This window comes from Otolemur garnettii, unplaced genomic scaffold (assembly GCF_000181295.1).
Source record: "Otolemur garnettii isolate 467f Iridium unplaced genomic scaffold, OtoGar3 scaffold00066, whole genome shotgun sequence".
In the NCBI taxonomy this organism is placed as follows: Eukaryota; Metazoa; Chordata; class Mammalia; order Primates; family Galagidae; genus Otolemur; species Otolemur garnettii.
The window spans coordinates 933,216-943,670 of NW_003852461.1; the positions used below are offsets into that span (position 1 = coordinate 933,216).

Genomic DNA, 10,455 nt, shown 5'->3' on the forward strand with positions numbered 1-10,455 from the left:
GTAAGATTCTGTCTCTAAAAAAAAAAAAAAAAAAATTGAGTGATCAGCCTGAGTGAGACCCCATCTCTACTGAAAATAGAAAAAGCTAGCCACGTGTTGTAGCAGGAGCCTATGGTCCCAGCTACTTGGGAGGCTGAGGCAAGAGGATCACTTCAGTCCAAGAATTTAAGGTTGCTGTGAGCTGAGACACCATAGCACTCTACTGAGGGTGGCATAATGAGACTCTGTCTCAAAAAAAGACAAAAAACAACAACAAAAAAAGATTATTTGTGGGAATTATCCAGAAGATCACTTCAACTTTCAAAACCTTATCTTTGATATAAATGTTAAAACATTCCTTCAAAAATACAAATATTTTATTGCATATATTTTAACACTAGCTATGTCAATGACAGGTAAAATTAATTTAAAATTTAGGTCCATTTAGTATATGCTCAGTAAAGAAACAGAAGCCTCCAGAAAGCGCAGTAGCAGTCCATTTAGTTTAATTTCTAAAAATTACATGAACATCAACATTGTTCCTCAGAAAAAAATATAAAATAAATGTCAGTTATAAATGGTATATCCCTAATGAAGCCTCAGAAGACTGAGAATCAACTATTGAAATGGCTGTGGGCTTAGCACACTGACCAGTGCTATACTGACACTCAATTTGTATACTCCAAAACACAAAATATTAACAAAAAACTCAATACTCACCTCTGTGGCAAAGATTTTGAAGAGTATCCATGAGATGTACCAAGTCATCAGGAGAAAGACACCACACAGCCAGAGATGGTAGAGTAACGAGAGATTCAGAAGGCCACTCACGGTGTCAAGAGGCCTGTAAAACTGCCTAGGGAAGCAGAAATCACTAGTTAATCTCCCAGGAAGAAGAACACGTAAGTGTGTGACAGGCTTGGGACTCTATCCTGAGAAACAACGAAGGCCTATTTCTAAATAATGTTGATAGACCCCTCTCTTGGGTGCCCTGACAGAGTCCTTCCCTGATCCGGTTGTAGGAGGTACACGAGGGAGCCACAGGGAAGTGCAGACCACCTGGCTCCCCCTTTCTGGGCTTCCAGTCTTCACTGCTGTTTACTATGGAGAAAGAATGAGCCAAGCCGCGAAGTCTAACTACTAGAGCGGGGTCAAGTTTAGTATTGTTGCTTTGTAGTTTAATACTTAGAAGTCGGTAAACATGACTAGGACCTCTCCTAGACATTTCAGCTTTTTTCATAGACCCTATAAACTAGTTTCACAGTGGCTAAAAGCACATGCCACTAAAATTATGATCTTTACTGATAAAAACAATGTAAAAATGCTAAATAATGCTAACACTGCCTTTTTTTTAAAAACTGAGACAGTATCACTTTGTCACCCTCTGTAGAGTACTATGGCATCACAGCTCATAGCAACCTCCAACTCTGGGGCTCAAGCAATTCTCTTGCCTCAGCCTCCCGAGTAACTGGGACTACAGGCGCCTGCCACAACGCCCAGCTATGTTTTTGTTTGTTTGTTTAGCAGGCCTGGGCCAGGTTCGAACCCTGCAGCCCTGGTGCATGTGGCCAGCACCCTAACCACTGAGCTATGGGTGATCCCAACACCTTCATGTTAACAAAACTTTGAATAGATCAATTAACAAAGTAATTTTAATTCTGCAACTAGCAATTACAAAAACCAGAATTTGAACCTCTGACTCTGCCATTTGTTAAGTGTTATCATTATCCCACCCCATTTTCTTTTTTTTGCAGAGACAGAGTCTCACTTTATTGCCCTCGGTGGAGTGCAATGGTAGCATCACACAGCTCACAGCAACCTCCAATTCCTGGGCTTAGGTGATCCTCTTCCCTCAGCCTCCCAAGTAGCTGGGACTACAGGTGCCTGCCACAACACCCAGCTATTTTTTTGTTGCAGTTTGGCCGGGACTGAACCCACCACCCTCGGTATATGGGGTCGGTGCCCTACTCACTGAGCCACAGGTGCCGCCCCCACCCCATTTTCTTATCCATGTAACAGTGGCACAATCTCTTCATTCTTCCCCTTACAGCTATTAAGATATAAAATAGCTTACAATTGGAGTGCCTGGCATAATATTTGACATATGGGGGGGATGCAATAGCTGATAATGTTATTTTTAAATTCTTAAGCACTTTTTAACTTTATTTTTTTTTTTTTGAGACAGTCTCACTATGTTGCCCTTGGTAGAGTGCCATGGCATCACAGCTCACAGGAACCTCAAACCCTTGGGCTTAAGCAATTCTCTTGCCTCAGCCACCTAAGTAGCAGGGACTACAGGTGCCCGCCACATCCGGCTATTTTTTGTTGTTGCAGTTGTCATTGCTGCTTGGCAGGCCAGGGCTGGGTTTGAACCCACCAGCCCTGGTGTATGTGGCTGGCACCCTAGCTGCTGAGCTACAGGCGCCGAGCCTCACTTTTTAACTTCTTTTTTTTTTTTTGGAGACAAGAGCCTCAAGCTGTCCCCCTGGGTAGAGTGCCATAGCATCACAGCTCACAGCAAACTCCAACTCCTGGGCTCAAGCAAATCTCCTGCCTCAGCCTCCCAAGTAGCTGGGACCACAGGCGCCCGCCACAACGCCTGGCTATTTTTTGGTTGCAGCCGTCATTGTTGTTTGGCGGGCCCAGGCTGGATTTGAACCTGCCAAGTTAGGTGTATGTGGCTGGCACCTTAGCCACTTGAGCCACAGGTGCCGAGCCACTTTTTAACTTCTTAAGTACTCCAGTGCTCTCACTTGATTGCCACTTGTGATCTTCGTCTGGCCATTTGACCTTGCTCAATTTTGGTTTCTTTATAGTTAATTAGAATAATGCCACAGCACTGGAGTGTACCATGGGATACTACAGAATGAATGATTATTGAGGAGAAAAATGAAACAGGAATGGTCCATACAACTTAAGAAACCTAATTCTGTATAGGATAAAAGCTGTATCTAACACAAAAATGAATTATCATTTGGGGAGAAGAACTAGGTTACTGGAGACAAAGGCTGGAGTCTTTTTCCACTGCATACCTTTTGTTTCAAACTGGATCTTACTCTGTTGCCCAGGCTAGAGTATAATCGCATCATTATAGCTCACTGCAACCTCAAACTCGTGGCTTCAAGGGATCCTTCCTTCCCGGCCTCCCAAAATACTAGGGTTATAGGCATAAGCCATTATACCTGGCCCTGTATTTCCTTTTATATTCCTTTAGAATTTTAAACTATATAAAACTATATGCATTCAAAAATGAATATAATTTTTTTTAAAATTCTACAGGTTAAATTCAAAAAGAAATCTGAAAAGTAGCAAACATCTAAAAGGACAGAAAGAGTTAAATTAGATTTTTTTTAATATATCACTTACTCATCTAAGCGAAGATCCATAGCAGTGCTAATCCAAGCTTTGGGAATATAGCCTGAGGGGAAAAAATACTATGAACATAAAAAATTAATGGAACAGATCTTAATCATGCTTTAGAAAATGTGAATGAAACAGTCACACAGACACCAAGCCCTCAGTTACTCTAGACTGTTTGAGTAGTAAAGTGAAGGAACAGAAAGTAACTTCTAACTACTGGCAGTCCTTACTTTGAGTGGTCCCAATACATACACATTTCAGTCAGTATCATCTAGTTAAGAAACACCAGTCCTCCAACAACACACTTCAAATTTCAGTTACCGTGTTGTATTAACGATGAGCAATAACATACAGTACTTCTGACTTTTTAATACACAAATCAGTATGTAGATAACAGACATATAACAGGTCCTATGTAGATGACCATGGGGTCTGCGACCAGCCCCATCACTTCTCTCAAAGTCTGTTGGTGACTGGTCACTCACATCTGTTATTTAGTTCACACACAGACAGCAAAGCATGTCGTTGTGCTGCCTCCTTATCCTTCCTGACACTTTACAAAAATAAATAGCTGAAAGAGGAAACTGGCCCCAAAAGATCAAAATGCAGCAAAGAAATGAAAAATGATAATGCTGGAAATGAAATCCAAGTTGAATATAAACAGAGTTAAAGAAGAGATGGCCATCGAAATGTCAACACAGCCACTGTGTCAGCCCAAATGTACAACTCCAGGGGAACAGCCAGGCTGAGCTGACTGCAGGGGCATTATAATACATTACAATGAATGGTTTTGTTTTCGCTTTTTTGAGACAAGAGTCTCACTCTGCCACCCTGTATAGAGTGCCATCACATCATAGTTCACAGAAACTCAAACTCTTGGACATGAGCAATCCTCTTGCCTCAGCCTCCTTAGTAGCTGGGACTACAGGTACCTGCCACTAGTGATGCCTGGCTAGCTTTTCTATTTTAAGTAGAGACGAGGTCTCACTCTTGCTCAGGCTGGCCTTGAACTTTTAAGCTCAAGCAATCCACCCACCTAGGCCTCCCAGAGTGCCCAGATTACAGGCATGAGCCACCATGTCTGGCCACTATGAATTGTTGACATTAGAATGACAAGTATAAGAGCTATGTAGAAAAAAGGATTATATAAATGATAAGTGACAAAAGTAAACAACAGGATGGCCTAGTTACAATGACAACAATTTTGTAAAATCACATCCAAAGAAGAAAAGTAGGATCAGAAAAAGAGTCTAAAGTTATTTTTTAATGTTGGATTTTGTTTAAATTATAATGTGTTGCTAATGAGATTAATGTTTTCAACTTGGACTGCTCATTATACTAAATAATAAACTGCGTTTTTGTTATTAACGGTCATGTTAATAAATACTACAGGGTTCCCTCACCAACAGAATATTTTTTTTTAGATGCCAACAGAATATTTCTATTGTATTAATAGTATCATTACAACTTATAAAAAAAGTATGCTATTTCTAGATAGAGTAATAAGCACGTGATGTATATATATTTTCTAAATACATTTTTTATTGTAGTAAGAAAAACATAAAAGTTACCATCTTAACCATCTTTAAGCGTATATAGTACAGCAGTGTCGACTATGTGCACACGTTGTGCAACAGATCTCTAAACTTTTCATCTTACAAAACTGAAACTCTATACCCACTGACTCCTCCTCTTTCCCCCACCTCCCCAGCCCCTGGCAACCACAACTCTACTCTCTGTAAGAGTTTGACTATTTTAGACACCCCATATGCGTTTAAGTGGAATCATGAAGTATTTGTCTTTCTGCGACTGGGCTATTTTCATTAGCATAACATCCTTGAGGTTTCTTCATGTTGTAACACATGGTAAGATTTCCTCTTTTTTAAGGATGACTATTTCCTTCTATGTATATACCACACTAACAATATGTCCCCTAAACTAAATAAATTCTCTTTGACAATTTAAACAATGAATCGATTGGGCTAATCACATACCTGTAACTGCAGGAAATAAACAAAATAATCAAGAATGACCTGGTATCTAACATCTTCTGAGCTACGAGCTAATAACATCACTATATCAAAAAACAAATTCTTACCAAGAAAATAATACACAATGCAGAAATTTCTAATCAGGAACAGTGATTCCACACAACTATGTTTAACTAGTAAGAGCAGAGATCTCCTGAAGCGCAAGAACTTGTATTGCTGTGGAAAAACAAAGCAGAATCAAATGACACGTTCCACATTATTCTCAAGCAGGCGCTTAAGTAACAACCAACACAATAAAGCACAATCCTTGTGCAGGAAGACAAAGGTTATTCCAGAGGCAAAAAAAAAAAAAAAAATCAGCTCTTATTTCTGATGACAAAATATTTAATACTTACATTATACAAACATTTCACTGATATAAGATCAGAAATAAGAAAATTAATAGTATCGATGCATACTTGACATTAAGGACTGTGGAGGTGGAGAAGGCACCAAAAACACAATAGCAACAGCAGCTCACATTCTCTGGGTGTTGACCAGGCAGCAGGCGAAGCACCTACATGCATTAATGCATTTAAACTTCACAAGAACCCTATGAAGGAAGTTCTCCTCTCTTACAAATGAGGAAACCGAGAAACAGAGAGGTTAATTAACTTAACCAACGTTACAAGCTAGCAAAAGTTCTGAAGTACAAATACAGACAGAGATTCAGCGCCTGCATCCTAAGGATAATGCACACTGCCTTTCCACTAAATATTTTTAAATGCTCTTTGCAGAAAAATGGGAGATAGTGAAAAAGACACCAGCCTAGGAATTGAATCAGGACATATGAATTCTAGTGATTCCTCTTTCTATATACCCCTGAGCAAGTCATCTCTCCTCTCTATCTAATTATCTGCAAAACAAGAAGGCTGAGCCAGCTAAATAGATCCTCAGTGGATATCTGCCCATTCTAAAGATCTAAGAGAGAGGAAGCGAATAAGAGAAAAATAGCAATTTCTTGAAAAGACAATATTTCTTCTGAAATAAGGATTATCTGCTGCTCTCTCCTTCCCATTCTCTACCCTCAAAATACCAGTGAAGAAAACATGATAAATTACTGGAAAGAATCTAAAGAAACCTAACTGAACAAAAGATGAACTTCCCAGGCGGCACCTGTGGCTCAGTGGGTAGGGTGCTGGCCCCATATACCGATGGTAGCAGGTGCGAACCTGGCCCCAGTCAACCTACTAAACTGCAACAACAAAAAAATAGCTGGGCATTGTGACGGGTGCCTGTAGTCCCAGCTACCTGGGAGGCTGAGGCAAGAAAATCGCCTAAGCCCAGGAGTTGGAGGTTGCTGTGAACTGTGACGCTACAGCACTCTACTGAGGGGGATAAAGTGAGACTGTCTCTTAAAAAAAAAAAAAAAGATGAACTTCCAAATTCTGGTCATCTATTATGCTTTGTTAGGACTCATCCTTCTTGAAGGAATTTTAGAAGCTGAAGAACTACAAAGAATTATACTATTAGAAAGTTAGAGCCTCATACCATGTGTGCAGATGCCTACAGTACCTTATAAAAAGCAGCCCATATGTTAATACCACAGCTCTCATCTCAACCATTACTCATGAGGGTACAAAGTAAGGTAGAGAAGCGGGTGGACGTTTCAGTAAATATGCCAAGAAGACCTAATTTCCCCTTCTCTAGTGCCTATGCTGAAGTGTTTGTTTGTTTGAGACAGAGTCTCAAGCTGTTACCCTGGGTAGAGTGCTGTGGCATCACAGCTCACAGAAACCTCCAACTCTTGGGCTTAAGCAATTCTCTTGCCTCAGCCTCCCAAGTAGCTGGAACTACAGGTGCCTGCCACAATGCCCGGCTAAATTTTTTAAATGTAGTTGTCATTGTTGTTTAGCAGGTCCAGGCTGGATTCGAACCCACCGCTCTGGTGTATGTGGCTAGTACCCTAGCCACTGAGCTACAGGCACCAAGCCTGAAGTGCTTTTCAATTTTTGTGATTTGCTATGAGCTACCCCTTATTACTATGTGCCAGGCGCTATGCGAAGTGCTCTATAAATCTCATTAATCACTTTCAATAGTCTTGTTGGCATAGTCTGTCAAGCCCTTTCTTGTTCATTTCCTTGTGCCCTATGGCACACTAACATTCTGCTTTTCCCTATCAATCTGTCATTAAGAATTTGATGTAAGTAATTTGGCCAGGCATGGTGGCACATGCTTGTAATCCTAGCACTTTGGCAGGCAAAGATGGGAAGATCAAGCGGGAAGATCACAGCAGTTTGAGACCAGCTTGGGCAACATGGTAAAAACCCTATCACCACAAAAAAAAAAAAAAAAAATTAACAGGGCATAGTAGCATAAACCTGTAGTTCCAGGTACTTGGAAGGCTGAAACAGGAGGATGGTTTGAGACTAGGAGTTTCAGGTTATAAGCTACGATAGTGCCACTGCACTCCAGCCTATGCAACAGAACAAGAACTCTGTCTCTACAGAAAAAAAGATTTGTTAGGGGGAATGGAACTGGTTTGGGCAGTGAAAAGGATGAAACTAATAGGCTAATGGCAAATTGGTTAAAATTAGGAGATTTTTTTATAAGACCTAATTTTTTATAGGTTATATGAAAAAAGTCATTAGTTAATGACTAATATAAATGATATAAAACTGCTTATGTAATTTTATTTAAATTAGAAAAAATTTGGTGTTAAAATTTTACAAATTTGGGTGGCGCCTGTAGCTCAGTGAGTAGGCCACCGGCCCCATACACCTAGGATGGCGGGTTCCAACCGGGCCCTGGCTGAAATGCAACCAAAAAATAGCCAGGCCTTGTGGCGGGTGCTTGTAGTCCTAGCTACTCGGGAGGCTGAGGTAAGAGAATCATCTAAGCCTAAGAGCTGGAGGTTGCTGTGAGCTGTGATGCCACAGCACTCTACTGAGAGCAATAAAGTGAGACTCTGTCTCTCTCTAAAAAAGAAAAAAAATTTTTACAAATTTGATGTTACATGATAGAAACAGTACTCAACTATTAGACTGCGTTTGGATTCATTTTGTTGTACATCTGTGATGTTAAATAGTCACTCTCAACTGAGATCCACCGAGGTCCAGCAAGGTATTTTGGGGTATTTCATTTTTCTCTAACATTTTCTTTTCTTTATTATGTTCTTAATTATGTTTGGATCAAAGATGACTTATTGTGGATATTTCCATATATAAGAGTTTGGAGTTTTTCTCCTTGTGAAATTTTGAGGTAGCAAAGTTGGCATCCTGCTTTTAATTTATCTTAACAAGGTATGAAGAAGTTCTAAACAGGACTTTTTTTTCATACACTCACAGTTTGCAGGGAGGTAAGGGCCAGATCCTTTTCAGTAGGCACCATCTCCCTGCAGTGCATGTATTTTCATTGATATAACAGGCATATGAAAACTCTAATTAATCACATCTTATACTCTCATGACATAGCATTTGTTTACACGTCCCTCCCTCCCCACCCAACTGGGTCCTAGTGGGAAAGGATTAGTTCTAGTATTTTTGCTCCAGTGCCCAATCCACAGCCTGCCAGACTGGAATGAAAGGAGGAACAGTACCATCAGGAACAATGGAAACAGGTGGAGGGGAGCACTGAGCTGTCAGTGAGACATCTCAACCAATCCCTCTCCCCTACCAGAAGAGGCAGCTCTAAGTTCCAACAACTCCTATCAGCTAAGATTTTTTTTAATTTATACCAGCATACTATCTTCTCAAACAACCATTTGAAATTGTTTTATTTATATACATTTTGCTTTGTTCTAAGAAGAATGTGAGACAGTAGCTGACATATTCTAAAATGATTTGCACGTCCCCGAGCTCATGAGGTTCTTAAGCTCAAAAAGAAGCTGGCAATTGCACACAAGTACTTTGCATGTTATCCTCATCCTCCCCGAACCACACTAGGTCACAGTCAGTGCCACCACCTAGCAGGGAGGACAAGAGTGAAACCAAGTATTCTGAGAAAGTAGTTACAACTCTCAAAACTACACTAAAGTCTCATGAAGACAAAGCTCTTCTCTCTAAATGGCATTTTGAGGATCTCAGTCCTACGTTTTGCTAATCGAATCGTAAATTAATCAGATGAGAACCCTTACATATAAGCACACACCAAGGCCATTTTAACTCTGCCAAATTCTGGCATAAGGTAATGATCAAATGTTATCTTACCTGTATGATGGGAAACGGAAGATAGTTCATGTTGTTAACAAAATACAGGAGGCTATAGCTATAGCCCATAAATGCTCCAGCCAGTAGGAAAAAAAGATGATACTCATTTAAGCAGTTTTGTGCAGCAGGGCTATCTACGCTGAAGGGAAAAAATTAGGTATTAATTCAAGTGTAGGGGACGTAACCACTAAGTTCAATATTTACAGAAGGCAAAGCTCTGACTTAATCACTTACAAAACACCCTAAAATCTAACAAGACAGCTCATTTGGGTAAGTGTATACAAGATTAACAAACCCTTTTCCCTAAAGCATGAGAATCTGATCTTTAGTTATCTCCAGCTCTGTTCTGCTAGAAATCTGACAGGTGAGAATGTTTACTGTAATAGCAAACAATGCTGCTGAAAAGCTGGTAAACTGCACATGGACTGAGAGGAACTACAGATACCTGACAGAGACGCCATGACCATGGGTTTCTCTCTGTGTTGTCTCTTAGAACTGGGTGTTCTCTCGTAGGACCCTGGATGCTGTGCTTATGAAGTGGCTATAACAGAAACTGAGATTCTGGATCCTCTGGGACGAGGCCTTTAAACCAGGGAACCCTCTATATGACTGATATTGATCTCTTCTCCTTATACTTAAGTTGTATCACAAGAAAGAAGATAACTTCCGGATGGCTGTCGGGCCTATCACCAGTTTGGACTACTTTGAGGACTCTTACTAAAGAATTCCTGGCTCGGCGCCTGTGGCTCAAGCGGCTAAGGCGCCAGCCACATACACCTAAGGTGGCGGGTTCGATTCCCCAGCCCGAGCCCGCCAAACAACAATGATGGCTGCAACCAAAAAATGGCTGGGCACTGTAGCAGGCGCCTGTAGTCCAGCTACTTGGGAGGCTGAGGCAGGAGACTCGCTTGAGCCCAGGAGTTGGAGGTTGCTTTAGG

At 40.7% G+C, this 10,455-nt stretch overlaps 1 protein-coding gene across 1 annotated transcript in view; it reads right to left on the reverse strand.

Annotated features, from left to right (window-relative positions):
• The window catches only part of NDC1 (NDC1 transmembrane nucleoporin), a 55,232-nt gene that overhangs the window by 35,869 nt on the left and 8,908 nt on the right, over positions 1-10,455 (reverse strand). Inside the window, exons 4-7 of the mRNA XM_003793105.3 lie at positions 9,518-9,656; positions 5,438-5,546; positions 3,346-3,397; positions 700-835 (exon numbers count right to left, since the gene is read on the reverse strand). Coding sequence (XP_003793153.1) covers positions 700-835; positions 3,346-3,397; positions 5,438-5,546; positions 9,518-9,656 — 436 coding nt within the window. The remainder of the gene's footprint in view (positions 1-699; positions 836-3,345; positions 3,398-5,437; positions 5,547-9,517; positions 9,657-10,455) is intronic.